Raw genomic sequence first — 20195 nt, forward strand, 5'->3', positions numbered from 1 at the left:
GACAGTCGTTATCACGTGGATAGGTTGTCTAAACTGTAACCAATAAATAACGTATGTATCCCAGGACAAGATACTTAACGACATTTACTCCAACCCAGTGGTCAGTATTGGGTTGTCTAAATTTGCAAACACGCAAAATGAATCACCTACAAAGTTACATACGTGGTGTTTGTAAGCGGGCACGAGGTGTAAAAACAGACCACCCTGTTATAACGACTGTTACTTGTTGCCCTGCCATGCCAATAAGAATAAGTTCCATTTATTCTTACAACAAAGTGTTTAACTCCTAATTGATTTTAAGCAGTTTCAACGAGACAGAGTCAAACACAAAACTCGCAACTAATGAAACTAGTCTTTATAACACGGATGTTCTGTTGACATCTTTACTTTTTTCATAAAAAGAAGTTTAGTTTTTATCACTCGATCAGATAACGACAAAATACATGAACACTTTTTTTTATAGATTTATTATTTTCTTGATTAGTACAAACCTAAAAGTGAGTTGAATATATAAGGTAGTGATTTGTGAGTATGAGTTTTAAAACAGAATATGAAGAGTTATAATATCTATGATAGCTATAACCAACACAGTAAAACACAATAGTGGTTCAAACTCTCTATAAACAAGAACTTCTATATAGTAGGGTGGGGATCGTGTTTTTAACAATTAACAACGCTTTTTTTAAGTTAGGATATAAGACTATATAATACTCTTAATATTATTTGTTTACTACCAAATGAGATGATCAAAGAGAAAGAAAACGTGTCTCATCTTACCCCACCCTACTATGCCAGATGTGACGAAAAAATAAATTTCCAAACTTATTCTTGTTTGTGATTGGGCGATTTAAAATAGCTTTGTTCTTTAAAACATCTGATCACCACAGAAACAGCAACGATGGGAATAAACAAGTTGCCAAGGACAACCAACCACTGTGCGTCTGGTGGAATGTGATACTTGGGCAAAACTCCTTCACAGAACTGAGGTATGAGGTGTATGAAGGTTCCCTGCCAACAAGGATTAAAGAACAAGAATATTATGATGTTCTTGTGTCTTGGTAAAATGGTTAACACGCCTGCCTCTTTAGCAACAAGGTTATTGGTGTAAGGCTTGACGCTGCTATCAATTAAGCGTTTGCGTCCCTGCACAAGATCCTTAACGGCAATTACTCTAACAAAGCAGCGCTGACAGGCTGTGTAAATTGTCAGACACATATTTTAAAAAATTAGAAACCGGTAAAGTTCTGTATGTAGTAACTCATAATGCAAAGGCGAGCATGAGGTGTATGAAACAGAACACCCATCTTGTAATGACTTTATTTTTTCTACATAAGTTACACTATTTTATCCATTCTAACGATTAAAACCTATAACAATATTGCAACACATTATGTTTCTCTACACACGAGTATGCTGAAGTTCTTACATGAATAGTGATTGCAGCATAGATTATACTCAGATCAAGAACCCAACTTGATCCAGGATTAAATAAACCAAAAACAATTGATATCTGAAATAACATGTTGATAGTTACAAGAATATGGTTTTTATTCAACATGGTTGTACTGTCTCTAACACAGAGGTAACAGATTTGTTGCTACCATTGTTGGCTCATAATTGCGACAAACCAGTGGTCAGTAATTGTTTTTCTAAACTGTTAGCTAAACATACACGGCAACTTGTGAGCTAGCACAAAGAGTGTGAAACAAAACACACGTGTTATAACAACTGCTGTTGCCTGGCCACACGATGGTAAAACAAGTTACATTCAAGTGTTTGCCTTATCCAATAATTTTAAACCCATGTTTTGCAACTCAAATTATGTGAGCTATTAGATTTAACATAAGCTTACTTGCTGTTTGGTTCGGTAACCGTTTAATTATCCTAAAAGCTGTGTGTAATATGGTTTAATATACAGCCAGCTAAGTCTTTCATTATTATTTGAAGCTAAAATTTGTTGAACTACAAAAATGAGCGAGTGTTGGTCTAAATCTGAGCATTTACTTTAATCATGGCACAAATATAATATTTGAAGGCAAGTTATATTCACATTGATTCATAACTTCAAATTAACAATAGTCACATTGGCAGGAGTAGATTATATTTCCGCATTAATTATCAGGTGCCTAAAAAACTATTATGTAAAAATATAGAGTTCATTTACAACATATATTAGTTAAAGTTTAATTAAATGGTTTATTACAATATACTGTTTGTAAGATGTAACATTCACGCTTTCACCGAGTAAGTTTTGAACTCCTGTTTTACGTATAAGCATAACTCCTGTTTTACGTATAAGCATAACTCCTGTTTTACGTATAAGCATAACTCCTGTTTTACGTATAAGCATAACTCCTGTTTTACATATAAGCATAACTCCTGTTTTACTGTTACTTATGTGTTTTGCTTTTTTTAAATTTTCGGATCTTTTTTTACTATGACCTAAGAGACAAAATAATGTCATTCATTAATCAATTAACGAAACGAGTTACCTGTAAAATTGATCCGATAATCATGAAATAAATAACCCATACAGCTCCAAACTTGCTTGGGTCCATTAAATATGGTTCAAAATCCTTGGAATAAACATTCGCGAGATACATTGGCGATCCAAATGCAGATAAACCACGTATTATTCCAAACACAAAAGTAGCAAACAATCCAAGACTAAGTAAAATGTCCGAGATTTTATATTCAGTTGATACTTTTCTGCACAATACAAATGTTTCTGTTAAAGTTCGTTTTGCCAATTTAAGGTTTTTATCAATATGTAGAAATAGAAACTAATATTTTTATACCATTGTTTCTCTGCCCATTTAAAAGTAAACCATGTACAGTAATAGATTTATTTTTTATGATAAAAAAATAAAATTAACAAAAGTACATCCATTTTTATTTTCATTGTGCCATATGTTCATATTATTGGTGCATTATAACGAGGTAACTTGTTAATGTGTAAACCCCCACTATTCACATACATTACCCTAACCTTTTACAGGGCAGCTTGCATACCCATGTTCGGCGCTTAAATAAATTATAATAGTGTAAAATCAATTGATTTTAACATGGTTTTGGAACATTTTCGAAGCTTGGTCATTTTTCCTCAGTTGTCCAAAAAAGGTTTTTAATTTTCGGGTAGCGAATGGTTCCTAATGTGCTTTTAAATCAACCTTCTCTTTGTTGTTTAAATAAAACTTTTGTAATAATATATTTATCTAACCAAAATAAAAGTTTTACCTGATTGTTTCTTTTGAGAATTGTCTTGGTTTGGAAACGAACTCAAGCAAATAATAAATAGGGGCCACGACATATGGAACATTAAGCCATGTAGATGGATATAATTGTTTACCGTGAGTCCCGCTAACTCCACCCACTAGGAGGCAGAAGAGAGAAGTAATCAGCGTTCCAGAAAAATACAACACAGCGTTTCGGCAATCAAGGTTATTATCTATTCTATAATAAAAACAAAAATAAACTTAAATGGTTGAACCTAATAACAATGTCTAAAGGCGTGGTATTGTTTAGCGAGCCTGCCTCTAACCTAGAGGTAACAGGTTTAAGGCTTGTTGCTGCTACCATTGGAAGGTAATATGTCATTGGGCAAGACAGACAAACGACAATTGCTCCAACCCAGCGGTCACTTATGGGTTGTCCAAATTGTCAGCCATACATAAAAAAATTAGTAATAATTACTTACTAAAGTGTCTTGCCCTTACTAAAGTGTCTTGCCTAATGACACACGCGCCCACAAATAACAACAGCGAGCCTCAAACCCTACATGACTACAAGCAGGTGCTAACAACGCTGCCACAGCGAATACCAAACACATGGTTTTTGCAAATGCATAAAACCAACTTAAATGGTTGGATATATCCCTACCACCCCGTGTTTGAAGCTCATGTATGTGATTGCGAACATGTTGTATAAATTACCTGTATATTATGATCAAATAAACAATGAGGTTTCCAAGCGGATCCCACAACAAGGCAACTGTTCCAAATGAACTATCTAAACCAATAGAAACAACTTTTAATTTGTTGCTTAGAATTAAAATATTTATGCATCTTTGTTTGCAGTTTTATTACTAAATTGATATAAAATTATGTTTATTTATCGCCTAAAATTGAAAAGTTATGTAAGTTCTGTACAAATTGCTTTCCGAATTAAAAATAAGGTTTATGGTCTGCGTGTTATTATATACGGGTAATGGGCCATTGGTAATCTGATAGATAGAACGGTGATTTACTTAATTTATCCATTATAGCCATTTAATGTTCATATTATTCCATTAACAATATTGATAATAACAGACACGTGTCTGTTTCATACACCTCTCGCTTACAAATTACCATGTATGTAATTGTGTGGGAGATTTTGCTTTTGAAGATTAGTTTTATCATTTGACTGACAATTTGGACAACCCATTAGTGACCACTGTGTTGAAGCAATTGCCGTTAAGTGTCTTGCCCAAGGACACATGCGCCCACAATGGTAGCAGCGACGAGCCTTGAACCCATTACCTCTGGGTTAAAGACAGGCACGCTAACCAACTGTTTCAGAGCACCAAGGTAAAATAAAAGGTCTCCAGCTAAAATACATGAATCTTACCTAAATATGGTTCACCATTTTTTAAATAAAATCCAATGAAACCATCAACCATGCCAATCACTTCAAGATAGAATATCAAATCAGTTACAGTGCACCATGTAAAGAGACAACACACAAAATACAAGCCACCTCTTTTGCACTGTTGTGTCATCCATGTAGAAAACATAGGTTTAATCTCTTGAATTAAATCAAACCATAATATATAATATTTATAATCAGCATAAATATAAATTTAAAATAATTCACAATTTAAATTTATTTTAAACATTAAACTATCAATAGCATTGGACCTTTAATATTAAACATGAAATATTTTGCGTACAACCACCAGGGGAACGAGTCATTTTCATTACTTATATATACATAACAATAAAAGACACGGTGTTTTATAAAATACTTAAAATATAATAAAAGCGTTCAAATTCTAAACCTTTTCTGGGTTTTCATTTTTCTTTTTTGGAGGTAGAATCTTGGTAAATAAAAAAAGCAGTGAAATATAGGAAGCATAACCCAATAAACACGGTGCCGTTGATAGAATCGGGAAAACTGAAGCAAGATACAAAACTAACCATGCACTTTGGCCTACTAATAGTGCAATTATAACACCAGAATAATCACCCATATTTCTGTCAGTAATAAACACAACGGAATTATAACACATTCGGATTTTCTATTAACTTGGCTATGTATTTACTTTTTTTTAAGTCAATTTACTAAAAAAATGCATTTTTTATTTAAGTGACCTCTTAAGTACTATGCACTTTGTTGGTGGCCAGTGTCCTTTCGTTTTACCTAATTTTTAATCTTTGCTACCGTAATCGGAGAGACAAATAAAAACTATACTATTGTTTATAAATAAAAAGTAAAGAATTTGCGTGGGACGAGCTCTGACGACACTTGAATAGATTTTCAAACATCGAAAATATTTTTAAGAGAAAAATTAAAATTGTTGGGGAACCCCCAACAGAGAAAACTTAAGTTTACCGGTAAAAACATAGACATAGCATAAATAAACAAACTTGCTTCACGTGACGGGAAAACGATGATCATTATAACACGGATGTTCTGTTTCATACCCCCGAGATGTAACTTCGTGGATGTAATTTTTGTATGGCTGACAATTTAGACAACCCACTGACCACTGGGTTGAGACTGAAGGGGGTGCGGTAATATACAGGGGTTAACGGTCGCGCCCATCTCAACGTATCGTGGCGGGAGGTACAGTAGTTCCGTTCACGCTAGCACCCAACGCAACGTAACCACTCTATAACGCTATGTCGACAAATAAGTTTATTAGCGGACAAACGAGCGGCATCAGGCTAGGGACAAACGTGAGGACAGTAAGAGTGTAAGAGAGCTCCTACTGCCTTGTCAACACAGAAAATATGAGGGCCTTTATAGCATGAAACACATGTGCGAAAGCAGTAACAGGAAAGAGCCTTTTACACTGAAAAGTGGCGTCTGTTCGCCGAACGGGCGGACTGGGCAGATAGTTTCCTGCCTTGTTGGAAAAACGCAAGATGTGTCGCTCAATCATAAACACAGTTACGCCAGATGGAATAGTTACGCAACACGACTGTTTAATGTTCGGTCTTTATACATTAAGTCAATTTGGAAAACTAAAATATATATCTGTGCTCGAAACACGCTCAATCGCTACAAGACAATAAGTGTCTTGCTCCACGGAACCACTCCACAACCAGAGCGATAAACGTTTAAACCTACAAACTATGAGTTAGAGGCAGTCGCCCTAACCACTGTGCTACGGCGCCGGATGGTTAGTACGTTGTGGTAAGATGGGACATGTTTTCTTTTTTTATTTTCTCCTCCCATTTTGTAGTAAACAAAGAATATTTACAAAAAATATAAACCTATTACTCCGCGACTCTTAAAAGAGCGTTGGTAATTAAAGTGCGATCAGGAAATATTGGATTAAGAGCTAATTAATAATATCCTAACTTACCCGGTTTATATTCAAGAATCGAGTGACTTTAAATGTAAGCCTTTAAACCTCAAGACGAACCCCGCGAACAGTTAATAAGGTTACATAGCATTGACCACATGTAAAGAAGCAAGGTTCCACATCCACAAGCCAGAACAAGCAGATTAAAAGTTGAAGCTCGACGACGACACATACACTATTTACTTTATCACTCGTTGGTGCTGTAACAATATTCATTGTGAAGTGATTATAAGAGAATGAACAAATATAACAAATTATCTCATTTTACTTTTCGCATCTTCGAGGTTGTTTTTCCTTTCTGCAATCTCTTCAGCTCTTTCATCATCGGTGATATCCTCTGCTTTTCCAAACGCTGTAATAGCTTTGTGAAAAAACTTATAGGCAGCGTTGGATCGGGAAGTGCGTTTCAGGTAAGCGAGATTGTACAAACAATACCCGTATATTGAATACTCCTTGAACACGCTCTCCATCATAACGATCTCTTTTTTTCTGTTTTCTCACGAGAGTCCAAGTCATCAACAAGATATTCACTATATTCGATCCGATACAAACACCAAACTTCCCGCAAACACAAACCTGCTTTCGATTGATTTCCGTAAAACTCGGCAGCAAGTTGATAAAACAAAATCGCTTCCACGTCTCTTACTTCACTTTTATTAGTGTTCGCAAATACTGCGATTTCAATTGGCGTGACTTGAGATTTCTCCTGTAAAAGCTGCTTCAGTTGATCCCTGGTTCGAATCGCTTCTTCCGCCTCTCCAACCAACATACGGCAACAATAATGGTTAGCAAGACTCTTAAATCCAATGAAAGCTGGGTCAAACTTCATACGACGACGGGATATGACGTAAGTCTCGTGATATCTTTGCTCTTGTAGCAGTCGACGGACTTTCTAATAAAATTCTGCTTTATTCCCAATCGTCAAAAAAGCTAAAAACAAGAGAGCCAACTGGAATGACTGGACAAGTATGTTACGTCTTAAAAAAAATCGTGGGTTTTTGTGTCGTCACTCGACCACCTGGATAGTTTGTTCATTAATTATTTTGCGGATTATTTTTATCAACAAACCTTCTGGATCAATTCGCGTATTTTGTAACGATGCGTTCACCCTCATCCTTGTGCTACGGAGACGAACAAGCGACAATAAGCGTCGTTTAACGTTTAAACTTAGCAAGTGGTGCTACACATTACATACAACAAACCTGCGATTTCTATGTGCATTGCTGTTGAACATCGGCCATTACGTTCTTTAGATATTGAAAATGTGTTAAACCAGATACTGTGTGTTACATCGTCATTTTAGAGGTTATTGCTTATTGGGTGGATTGATGGGAGGGAACACTATACCAACACTAACAGGAAAGAACTTTGCAAGCTTTAGTAAGTTTAGTTCAACATTATTCATAACATGGGACTATGCATAGAAGTAGGCACACAATATCACGATGACAAATTTGTTTTTCTAGTCGATTCAGAAACTGATGATTTGTGGTATCACAGCAGTGTTCGTATTTGTGTGGGAAATGCATTTGGTCGTTTAAAGGCAAGGTGGCCTATACTTTGCAGAGATTCGCTTAATACGTCGGCAACTTCGGTTTTCAAAATACGTCGGCAATATGCCGAGGATTTAAAAGACGTTGGCGGGGCGTGACGTCACTGACACGATGTCGCGCGCGCGTCTCAGATCACAAAATTCTTTTTTTTAACTAGTTCCGGTTTCTTATTACCACCGGACAAATCATCACAAACAACAACAACGTGATGGTGTAGATCTTATTCATCTTAAACATGTAAATCACAACAGAGTTTATTAGGTTAGAAACAGACTGGTGTTTAATCACGAACTCGGCATAAAAAAAAGAAAAGTTACTAACGAACTTGCCTACACTACATTCATACACAGAGCGCAAAAACGAAAGAACGTAAAGGAGAAAGAACGGTAAAGGGTTTTAAAACTCAAAAGTTTCTAAAACCCCCAAAAATCTTCATCCGAAGAGGACGACCACAAATCATCAGTTTCTGAATCGGTTTCTACAGATAAAGATGGAGTGCTACTGGAAGATTGTTTTGCCAACTTGGCAGGGTAATTAATGCCCTGTGGTCTCCTCACTCCCTTTCTGACTGTTCCGTCCAAAAACTTTCCAAGAAAGTCATCAACCGTGTGCTCGTAACGTCCGGGGGAGTAGTCGGTGTCGCATCGCAAGCGTAAAATGTTTTAATAGTCTCATGTTTCAAAGACTGTCTATCTTTTGCAAATACACGCCAAAGAAAGGAAATATTCGCTCCGTTTCGGAATTGGACAGCGGAAATGCCAAGCCAATCTCCGCTAAATGCATAATGTTAGTTATGCCCACCTAGTGCTGACGGGCAAATAACTGTTGCCTGACCCGGGACCTGTCTTTAAGTTTAGCAAATCTTGTCACGTAATCATGCACTATGCTCATTTCGAAAATAAGCTTATCTAGCTGGCAACCGTTTGCCCTGAGTAGGTTCGAATACTGATGGACTATGACGTCATGAAAATCTGGTGCTTGGCAATACGCATACGCCCGTGTGTCTAAAAATATTAAAATTGATTTAAACAGTGGGTCTTCTAACAGAGGAGACAACCTTGTCCCCAATGATTCTGAAGCAATTATAGTTGGTTGAGTTAGCCAGAGCGTTTGAGGTGGTGGGTTGCTCCCACTAGGTGTCGCTCGGGAGTTGTTCTGCTTCAATTTGTCACGGCGTGCGAGTCTCCTGACGCAGTACGTCGACGTTACCCTAAGTCTCGTAGGGTTTAATTCCAATTGTTCTTTTGGTATATCTAGCCTCGATTATAAGGACGACTCGACCAGTGTTGAAATCACTCGAGAAGTATCTGAGTATGTCTTTATTGTTGGTTCGTATGTGACGGTACATAGATTGCAACAGTGGGCATGGCTACTTATTCAACGTACTGTACATGCCCTTATTCTTATTCAAATAGAATACATTTATAAAATTATAAGACGGGTTAATTCAGCGGTTCCCAACCTTTTTGGTGCCGTGACCCTTTTATAACATTTGCCAAGTTGCGGTGACCCCAAGGATAAAATCAGTTGGGTCGCTTTTGAAAGTTATGTAGGCTAGGCTAGCTATCGTAGGCTACCTATGGTTGATGCCGGGAATTCAATAAAATCGCGACCTCAAGTCCAACTTTTGCCTAAATTCATTTCAGCAATCAGCAATTAAATTTTTATTTTCATGGTAAAGGCCTTTGTGACGATTAATGAATTACCTGAAATCAAACGAGTAAATCCTGTAATTTTTCATGGCCGCTAAACTGCCGTTAAAATCTTGCTTTCCGAGCATATTTGCCATTATTAAACGAAAATCCTGTAATGAGGCCCAGGGTGTTCTGGTTTGTCTAGTACTCTATCTAGTAAAATGGCGATGTATATAACATTTTGCGGCACTACAGTGATTATACATGCTTCCGGTTTCACACGTTACGAATGGGTCAGCCAAATAGGTCGGCTTGTGTGTGAACGAGGACAAGTATAGTTAATAATGCGTCATACATTAACTCTGATAGACATTTGGAAATATGAGACAAGAAATGTCTCCAATTCTACCAATTGTTCAATAACATGCTGCAGTTCGCACTTTATTTTTCGCTGCCAGTAAGTCCACTTAAACAATGTATTGGTGAAAAGTAACCGTAGCCGATTATTCTTCTCCGATGCCACCACATGTAAGAATGTACGATTTTACTTGTTTCAGGAAAATATATATCTCGATGAAATATGGCGGCGCCAAGATCTTCAACTATCAATTTTATGCTGCGAAGTTTGTTTATGACCGCAGCACATTTACTAATTAGATCGGGAGAAATCATCGACAGTCCTGCAAAGATTTTGAAGTCGAAATCGTTGGTTGCGTGCAATAACTGTCTATGTCCATTTTAGCTATTTTAAGATAATCGCGTTTAAAGTATAAGAATTGTATAATAAATTCAGAAATCGTCCTAGACACTTAAAATTTGGTATGTAACATCTTTAAAGGTACATCTAACCCGAGTAAAAATATTAGCTTATTTAATTAATTAACAACTGAATTACGCCGTGTTTTTGGACATAGGCATTAAATGGCTTAAAGTAATCCACTAAGCGGATAATACAGTGGACATAGACTAACTGCGTGGTGCATGTTATTGCGTTTGAACAATGTCATTTTTTATCTACGCTTCTTTACTGTCAAAACGAGTTTTGTTTTTATACACATTATCTGCGTAACGCAGTATTTAAGTGGTATAAATGCTACACGCCTGTAAAATCCCAATATTAACTTTCCATGCGTTTAGCCCAGATGGTCCTCCGGAGCAAAATATACACGTTGCTCCTCCGGAGCAAAATATACAGGAGCATATTTTGCAAAATATAATATGCTTTGGTGGAGCAAACATACAACAAAGCAAATACTACTAACATAAACTAAAAAAGGGTAAACTTAATTCTAGAACACCTTTTACCAAATCAACTACATGCAGTTTCTACAACAAAAAAACATTCTTGTGTACAAATCCGATTTACATACAAATTGTACGTAATTTGTTTTAATAAAACTTGCAGCAACCATAAACAATAAAACAAACCAAGTAAAATAAAAATATGTAACATAAATAACAACAACAACGACGAACAACGACGATAAAAATGGGTAAAGTAGTTTTCAACAATTCACACAATTGTACAGTTAAAAGGGCATACCAAGGAAAATCAAGATTTGTCTATATATGGAGATGCTTTAATGCGACCTAAAGATACCACCAAATTTCCAAAAAACGATGGTGTTTTCCATGAAAACAAATTGAAAGAAAATTGTTTAAGAGGAACTATGGAACCAGTTAAAGTTAAGTTTTCTTATTCCAGCGGTTCAATTTCACATTTTTACTCTATTTTTTAAGTAGCTGTTTTGTTTTTTGGAAACTTGGTTGTATCTTTAGGTCACATTGAAGCATCTCCATATACATATAAATCTTGATTTTCGTTGGTATGCTTCTTTAAAAAACTTGCATAGTTTACTCGTCCTCTTCAGAGTCATTTACTCCTGGTTCTGGTACAGTGTCTATAACAGACTTTAGTGTTTTTAATCCTTTGTACCATGGGTGTAATTCTTTTGGAACAATGTTTTGCCTACAAAGCTTGACCAGATCCTTTTTTTTAATAATAGAAATTGGAATTGATGTTTTAGGCTTTCTGGAGGGGCTTTAATGTAGGGCGACCAACTTTGTTCTTATAAACAAACAACTTCCGATATTCTTCACTGTAGTTATACCTATATTTAATAACACCTGGATCTGATTTTTCGTACTGCACAAACTTTTAATTAATAACCAGTTTACAGTTTATCATTTCCAAATTCATCCGTTTTTATGTTTTGAAAATAATCCTTTGCTTCTTTCTTCACATAATAAAAATCTTTGAAAGTCATTCTGACAACTTCAAATGGGTTTTTTTCTTCTTGCACTTTTAAAAATATTTTGTCAATCATGCATTGAGAAAACATCCACAGACTTTTTTGCACTTTCAATTGAAGAGTGCATGGAATAGCACTCCATGTAGCTGTGACCTGACTCGAGAAAATTAAGAGTAATTTTAGAAACGTTGGTGTTTTGCACACAGTATAGAGGCATGGAGGCAACGTTTTGACTGCGGTTCTGGCCACCACATGTGCCACTGTACAATGAAACTTTATTTACTTCTGGTGGCTGATTACAAATCCATTGATGAACACACGTAGCAATTTCATTTGAGCCTCTACCACCATCGGTTTCCGGCCAGCAAAAACAATGTGCCTTTGCATCTAAGTTGGTGCTGTAAAAGCATAAATTGTAAACACACAACTTGCGTGCACTCGTGCAGGGAATTGTCAGAACACTCTGCAAGTCGAATGAGGCCATTGAAAATTTCTGATCCGCTCTTTGTATTTTCTTTTTTCGTCTTGGGCTTCTTGTTTCCTTATGATATGAGCGTTATATTCGGGACGAAATTTCTCTTTTTCCTCTCCAGTTAAAATATTATGATATTTGACACAAGTCATGCACTGGTCTTTTTTCGGTTGAAAGAAAGATAAATTAAATTTATTACAAAATATATTTCTATACATTTTTTCATTAACCGGGACCATTCCATCTAATTTACATTTTTGCAAATAAAGTTTGTGCATTTTTCTGATACTAAGTGTTTTATCAAGATAGCGCCGCTTTGTTTGTTTTCTTGTATAGTGAGACTCTGTAACTGGAAAAGATTTAATATGGTCATAAACATAATTCGCATCAGTTTCTGAAATTTTATTTTTTGGAGAACGAAGGCCACGGTTATCATGTGCAACATAAACTCCTGAAACACCCCTGTCTTTGTGGGCACCAAATTGCTGGTCCCGTTGAAGAGGTAGTAAACCATTACCGATGACTTGCTTCTCTACATCTTTTAATTTCATTGTTTTCTGTTGTTTTTAATATAAAATCTTTTCTGCGTTCGTAAGAGCCAAGGCTCCAATACTCGGAGCAAATGCTCTGGCGATCTCTTTCACAGAAATTACTTAAACATGAATTTCGGCAATTTGAGCACGAACAAACTTTTGGTGTGCGCTGTGGACATTTATATCCAACAGAGTTAACATGCTGCTTTCCAAAGTTGAATGCTATTTTTCTTTTTTTTCCACTGGTCCTGATTAAATGACCTCCATCGTTTCGGACATTTATGAACGGCTGGATGAAAAAACATTTCAGTCGCCTCACAAAGTTGAATATCCGTTTGATTTCTGCTTGAACTCTCATCCATTTCAGCTACAATCGGAAAATTTGTATCAAAATATTTATTAGAAAAGTCATCCATGGTTACAGAATCGGTGTCATTATTAAAAAATGCATAATCTCTAAGTTTTGTTTTAGCAACAACTTCACCATGCTCGCCTGTTGATGGAAAGGAACAAGCCAGAGGTTCGGTAGCATCACTTTTAGACCAAATAAATTCTCCTGTTTTTTCGCACAGGGTTAAATTTCTATTATTTTCAGTGCTGGCATCAGTGAAACCATCATATCCATCAAACAAATCAAATGATGAGTTTAAAGCATCCGTTGAAGTATAATTAGAGCCATAAGGGACTCCAAACTCAAGCTCAATCTAACTGGTTGATAAACAGAACCATCCACTTCAGACATATTTGGCGTATAAAAAAAAATTTAGGGCTTCTTCAGCATCCATTGTGATATCCAGGCAGCTTTAGGGAAAAGAACTGTGTAGACTGCTGATATCTGACTAGTGTTAAACTGATAAATTATATAGCTTATTCCCTGATCTAAGCTTGGTCATAGACGAATATTCTAAATATCCCTATTTCATTTTAACGTCACAATTCTCACTATTACAACGCAGACGACGTAATTAACATTCCATGCCTCGTGCTGTACTGTTCAACCATTTTGCAACCTCACCTAGTTAAACCAAAGAGGTTTTAATCTCTTTGGTTAAACTGTGCTGTTGTCGTGTAAAACGATGGAATCTTTCCAGCATAAAAGTATCACCACATCACTATTAAATGCACTATAACAACTAAGAAGACTGAACTAACTATTAAACCAATCTAACAGCTTCTTCCATTTCTGATAAAAACTCTGAACTAAAAATGTGATTATAGTACACCTTTTCAATGCAGATACCATGCGCTGCGTTCATAAACAACAATGGACATAGACAGTTATTGCACGCAACCAACGAAATATTCTTTTTAATGCCAATTAGTTAAGAGCGGATATCCTTAATTGATTTGTTGTAGGGAGACGAAATTTGTTGGTTGCAATAACCGACCAGAATGGGCAAATTGTGAACGTAAGAATTTAAAGCAGCTGCCTGGTGTTCAGCCCAACGCGTACCGTTGGTCTTTTGTACATTTTGTGGCGGATGGACACAAATTCACCACGTCGCTTGACTAGGCGCCACCGAAGATTGGCCCTTTTAAATAAATAGTGCACCGAATTCAAATTGACCTCGTTAGCAGCATTCAGTGAGCTTTGCCTGAAAGCACCACGTACTGCGAGCTCCACCCTGTGACTCGGACATAAAGTAAGGACATGGTGATCTCCCAATTCCTCTTTTACGAGCCGGTGCAGTTTTAAGTTAACGGGTGCGCCGTCTGTGCGCATACCGATTTCGTGATGCTCCCTTCGCACAGTGAACTCCATTTTCTCTATAGCATGGTCCATGGCGACTTTTAAACCTTCGGCGCAAGTGTCCTCAGGTTCTTCAAGAGACAAAACGGAAAACTTGGGTTCGCCGAACATTGCCGATTTAAATACAAACAGCTCCTTTTCATCCATGGTTTTGGCTGACGAGCTGCCATCTGACAATATACTATAATATCTAATGTTGCCCTCATTTACCGGTTCGGTAATGCATTTTAATCTACTGTTTCGACTAAGATAAGAAGTTATTTTCTGCACCAGACTTTCGACCTAGATAAGCGGAGCACAAGTCTACATCCAGAATATCTTTATTAAATTTGCATATATCTTCGTACAGTTTAAATGACTTTGCTTTTGTTAATAGAAAGTGCGCTGTTTGAAATTTTCTAATCATCTAATTTCGCTGAACTAAAGTAAAATATGGCAGCCACGTCGTTAGCCCACCACTGGCACTAACTACAGTCGGTGTGCTGGCGGAGTTATTTTCATTGGTGGTTTCGTGAGTCTGTTCAATAAGCCCAGCTGTTTCGTGAGAACGGGACGAAAGATGGTCGCGAAAATTATTTTTCTTTATTACTGATGTTCCTTTTACATAGGAGTCTACCCATTTTATACCAAAACCTTTCTGTCGAATTTGGTTTCCATTATTTTTATAAAATTCACTGCATTTTATACACCAAATCCGCGAAACATTCCAGAGTCCGGAAATTCCCAGTTTCTTACAGTCGTTTCCTTAGGCATGATTAAATTCGTTACAACTGCAGTGCAAGTAAAACCGGAATCCGAACACGTGTATTGGTAATGTGAGTTTGTAATATTGTTACAACAGAACGAAAACAAAGGTGTTTATCACCGATTGTTACGTCATTTGCTATATGCGAAAACTATACGATTATAAATGTATTATTGTATCTAGTGTATTATATACTACCTCCCTTTGATTATTTATAGATTTTTCGCCCGTAATTTTTATAATCTGCAATAAATTGCCGTGAAAAGATTTCGTTCAAAACAAAAAAAAAAAATTTTTGCGCATTCTTTTTTATCGTCGGCAATAAATTCCCAACGGTTTGCCTAAATGCATTGGCAAAACCGTCGGCAATTGCCGACGTGAGTCTCCAGGGCTGAGTTTGTAACCGTTACCTCATTTCTATTTGCAAGTCAAGTATTTTGTTCATAAATATAACTAATTGTGTTTTGATACTATTATAGCTAACAAAGTTCATGTTATTGATTAAACAGTGCAAAATGTATTGAGGTACAAGAAGTAAATGAAATAAAAAACAATATAAAAGTTATTCAGTATTTCTATTGCTAGGTGATGGGTTTGGAGACATTTTTAAACCAACTGCAGGATTTAAACTAGAAACCAGTACATTTATGGCACGGGTGAATGTATCGTTCATACTCTGTACCATCATTTCCCATGATTTGCGGTCCTTGGCACATTCTTCTCTGTATACATCAATGAATTCACTCCATCCTTCCCTCTCTAAACATTGAAAAAAATGTAAAAAACTGTTCAACCTGTTTACAAGTAATATGTGAAGTTACCTTTACGTCGTTTTTCTTTGGTTCTTGGTCGATCTAAAATAATAAAAAATGACGGTGCAATAACTTGCACTTTTATCTTGGACTTGTTTAGTGTTTACCCAAATATAAAACCAATAGCCTAGTTTCCTGGTATCTACATACCTGCTTTGCGTTTTGTTGCTTTATGTTTTGTACCAGAACTTCCAGGCTGGGGAGGTTCTGCTTCTTCTTCTGTTGATGTAGCTGTAGATGTTTCAGCCTCATTTACTGTAAATTTCTTGACAATTAATACAAGCTTTGAATTATAAATATTACATTTTATTATAAAAAGCGAAACTTACCATTTTCAGTATCAACAAACTCTTGCGATCCAAGTCCTTCTTGTTCAGTAAATAAACCTTTCAAATATATATAATATATAAGACAAACATATAATTGTAGCAGTTTACATAAACCTACACAAACAAAACATCAACTAATACTCACCCCACTGTTGTACCATTGTATCGACTGTGATAGATTTTCTTTTCACTGCCTTAAAATCAATATATATTTCTCAATAATAGACCGCTCATCAGTGCAAAAAAATACCTTACTTTTTTCCTTGGGCGACAAGGCAACAACTTATTTAGCTTGGCAAAAAATGGCCACTCAAGAGCTTCCGCTGTCGATTTTGACTCACTTTTTAATATATTGTAATACTGCGCTTTGAGGTTCTTCCACTTTACCGATACTTGTTTCCTGCGTTGTAAACATTATGTATTAACATGTGTTAATATTACAAATTTACAATTTTAATGGTTTATGTAAAATCTGAAATTTCAACTGACCAATTTTTTTTTAAATGCCTTTGTGCAAATTCTTCAGCAATAACTTTATAGTATTGTTGATTTCGGCCTTGTCTTCCGTCAATTTTTTCGATTATGTTTTTTTCTTGAATTAAGTCTATCAGAAGCAATGTCTCCTCCTTTGACCAGCTACCCACACGTACTTTCTTACTCATGTTAAAATTGAATTCTGCAAACAATACTGCTCTGTGAGGTTTCGCAAAGTATATCTCCAATATTCAATTTATTAATTAATTGTGGTTCTTAACCCCTGATGTAAACTTTAATGGCAAATGACGCAACAATAGCTTTTCTATTGTAGTAATCACTTCAGGGGAAAACAGAGCAGGTGACCTAGACAAGAGAGCACAGCTCCAATTACGTATTCCAGACATGTCAAGTCAGTATTATTTTAATTACCCGTTTTACTACCACGGGCAAATAAGCTCAACCAAAAACGGTATTTATTCAATGACTAAACTGAGCACAAATACTCGTTCCTCTTTATTGCATAGAATTAACTTAAACAACCCGAATTCTTCTACTATAGTTTTGCTGCAACTCGACGCCTAAAGCGACGTCACATCACCCAACCACAATACTCCGTTAATCAATGTCAACACTGCGGATACGACTTATCTCATGGGAGACTATTCTAATGAAAACAAACCCCCCGTTGAACGATGTTAATGACATCCCGTTCAGCCGCTGACAGGCCCAAATCGATTCCATTTTATTGCATGACGTCACACTGCTGTCACGCGATTCTGTCTGGCATGGAATTCGCCTTTGCCGTAACACAATAACGAAACGAGAAGTACCCAACTAACGCCACTATTCGCACTGAGACCTCGAGGTCAGTCAAGGCTCATGGCGGGCTCTTACGAGTTCTTGCCCGGTCGTCAAGTAAGCTTTTGCCGATACTGTATCGTGTACTTGTATACCAGAAAAAGGAATAAAAAAAACGCAAGACATTATGAACTGTTTGGTATCTGGATATTTAAACAATTAGTACTACAGTAGATATAGCACTCCGCTGAAGCCTGTATATGAAGTCGGATCAGCACGGAGTCATAAAACCCAACCAGCAATCCTGTTTATTCAGTGGGGGCTATAGATTAATCCTACAACTTCTTTATTAAACTATGCCTCTACAACCAAAACGTGCTTGTTATGGATAAAATCAGGAGCGAATCTTTCTTATTATATTCGGAAAAATTAACGTGATGAGTGATACAAGAATGTTTATACGTTATTTAATATAATGCCGCTATAACACTGGCTGTTACACAGAGTGAGTCAAGCTATACATGGAGAATTCCCCTACGATCAAGCATGAATACCTGTGATAGTCTTGTGTGAATCTTTACTCCCAACGTGTGGCGTCAATTATTGAAGGAAGTTCTCGTGCTTCTTGTTTACGAATATATGAAAAAAGTTAAATATAAACTTAATTATGTTTAATTTTATTCGATTACCCCAACATCTAAATAAAAGATTTCAAAAGCTTATCAAGTTTTTATTAATCTAGAATTTTTATTAATTTACCGAAAAACGTGCATTTTTTCCATACTCGCTGTATTATTTTGGATTCAACATGGCGGCCAATTTGTCTGTTACATAACAATGGGTTGGTCTACTTGGGGTTTCTATGACTTTGACAATTAGTCGTTTGCTTTTGACTTAGCCGTGTAATCAACATAAAATTTAAACATAAACTTCTTAATGATTAGGGAAAATAATATCTTCATTAAGAACATCATATAGTCCACACAAAAATATATAGTTTTCTTAATAAAGAAAGGTTTAATTAAAGAAAATACTACTAAAAAGTCAACCTGCTGTATGGCTATTTAAACAAAATACAGTATAGGGTGGGAAAAATGGGTCACATCATCATTCTATTTTCTCGTCCCATTTGGTAATAAATAAAGAACATTTACGGAATTGTTATAAAACCGTATATTCAAGACTCCCATAAACTGTTGTTATTTTTATAAAATGCGATGCGGATATTTAGATACTATTTTCTAAAGATGACCATCTTTCCCCAGCCCGCTATATATATATCTTACATTATACAATTCGCTTATTTTTTTCGGTATTTCGTTGTGATTATTGACGTTATTTACGATTATGTTACCAAGTTATTGAACGATAATAGAAATACTGTTCGAACATCAATTGATAAATATTGCATCCTACAAATGCATATAAACTTGTAATGGCATAAAATTGATAATAACTAATAATAATGTTTACATTTTTGCTACAAATTCGGTATTACTACAGTATTTTTTGCCGAAGCCACTCTTTAAAATTACTTTCAAGTGCAATAACTGAATTTCAAACATATTTTTCATATATTATCTTTCTAATATAACATACTATTTTATCAGTATATATAGTATTTGAATTATCCCCAAGTTAGAAATTATTTGTTTAAAAGCAAATCTTTCAACGTTTGACATTAAAAACGCACAAAACTGTAATGTGTGGGGGGGACAGAAAAATTAAATAAGATGGGACATGAAGAAACGGTGGGGTAAGATGGGACGCGAAGAAACGGTTTTATAATTTACTAAATATTCTTTCTTTGCTATACCAAATGGAACGAGATAATGGTATTAACGGATGTCTCATCTTTCCCCACCCCAATATATTCCTTTGAAGTACTAAATAGTTGTATTACAGTAAAAAATCATTTTACTCAAAGCTGTCATATAGTTTTTTATGAGAAAAACGTGCTTATTCCCCACCCTGCTATGTGTATGCAAACACAAAACAAAATGAAAATTTATTTAGAGATATTACTGTGCTTAAGGGTTTCAACAGATTGTTTTCGGGTTGTGTCAGATTATCCTTGTCCGGCCGCTGAGTAGCATACGGCTTGGACACGGATAATCTAAGGAAATAGGTCACATTGACAAAGATAAACCGTTTCAACTAATTCCCTCGTGAACCGAAATGGAACGTGACAAGAACAGCTGGCGTTTAAGGAAATGTGCCGCTGTGTTAGTGCTTATAAATACGAATTCCTTGATTTGACCACTTTAGT

The 20195-nt window shown here is 36.0% G+C and overlaps 2 protein-coding genes and 1 pseudogene across 4 annotated transcripts; all 3 read right to left on the reverse strand.

Moving 5' to 3' along the window:
* Window positions 1-442: 442 nt before the first annotated feature.
* Window positions 443-5953, reverse strand: LOC149733316 (transmembrane 6 superfamily member 1-like). 2 transcript variants are annotated; one of them, XM_089880483.1, is made up of 7 exons: window positions 5039-5737; window positions 4609-4747; window positions 3933-4008; window positions 3238-3453; window positions 2493-2709; window positions 1427-1510; window positions 446-1008 (listed from the first exon to the last, which is right to left on the reverse strand). In XM_089880483.1, the coding sequence occupies exons 1-7, from the start codon at window positions 5267-5269 to the stop codon at window positions 823-825; spliced, it is 1149 nt and encodes a 382-aa protein (XP_089736609.1). In that variant the 5' UTR covers window positions 5270-5737; the 3' UTR covers window positions 446-822. The 2 variants fall into 2 exon arrangements, with proteins under 2 accessions (XP_089736610.1, XP_089736609.1); XM_089880484.1 differs by lacking the exon at window positions 1427-1510 and having other exon boundaries at window positions 443-1008; window positions 5039-5953.
* Window positions 5881-9516, reverse strand: LOC149733317 (uncharacterized; annotated as a pseudogene). The gene is made up of 2 exons (XR_016385240.1): window positions 6840-9516; window positions 5881-6771 (listed from the first exon to the last, which is right to left on the reverse strand). The product of XR_016385240.1 is annotated as an uncharacterized LOC149733317 (transcript).
* Window positions 9517-16004: 6488 nt separating this feature from the next.
* LOC149733318 (uncharacterized) lies at window positions 16005-19379 on the reverse strand. Its single transcript, XM_089880498.1, has 7 exons — window positions 17141-19379; window positions 16907-17051; window positions 16797-16845; window positions 16652-16708; window positions 16473-16577; window positions 16332-16364; window positions 16005-16269 (listed from the first exon to the last, which is right to left on the reverse strand). The coding sequence occupies exons 1-7, from the start codon at window positions 17311-17313 to the stop codon at window positions 16073-16075; spliced, it is 759 nt and encodes a 252-aa protein (XP_089736624.1). The 5' UTR covers window positions 17314-19379; the 3' UTR covers window positions 16005-16072.
* Between the last annotated feature and the right edge of the window lie 816 nt (window positions 19380-20195).

This window comes from Ciona robusta, chromosome 7 (assembly GCF_009617815.1).
Source record: "Ciona robusta chromosome 7, ASM961781v2".
In the NCBI taxonomy this organism is placed as follows: Eukaryota; Metazoa; Chordata; class Ascidiacea; order Phlebobranchia; family Cionidae; genus Ciona; species Ciona robusta.

What these genes read in the sequence shown, in the direction of transcription:
- LOC149733316 (XM_089880483.1), bottom strand. Translation starts at nt 5,269, where the DNA reads ATGTGTTATAATTCCGTTGTGTTTATTACTGACAGAAATATGGGTGAT. An exon ending in AAAATGAAAACCCAGAAAAG is followed by an intron (nt 4,748 to 5,038) that starts GTTTAGAATTTG and finishes ATGACACAACAG; the next exon opens with TGCAAAAGAGGTGGCTTGTA. An exon ending in AAATGGTGAACCATATTTAG is followed by an intron (nt 4,009 to 4,608) that starts GTAAGATTCATG and finishes CTATTGGTTTAG; the next exon opens with ATAGTTCATTTGGAACAGTT.
- LOC149733318 (XM_089880498.1), bottom strand. Translation starts at nt 17,313, where the DNA reads ATGAGTAAGAAAGTACGTGTGGGTAGCTGGTCAAAGGAGGAGACATTG. An exon ending in AGGCATTTAAAAAAAAATTG is followed by an intron (nt 17,052 to 17,140) that starts GTCAGTTGAAAT and finishes TTTACAACGCAG; the next exon opens with GAAACAAGTATCGGTAAAGT. An exon ending in CAAAGAAAAACGACGTAAAG is followed by an intron (nt 16,270 to 16,331) that starts GTAACTTCACAT and finishes TTCAATGTTTAG; the next exon opens with AGAGGGAAGGATGGAGTGAA.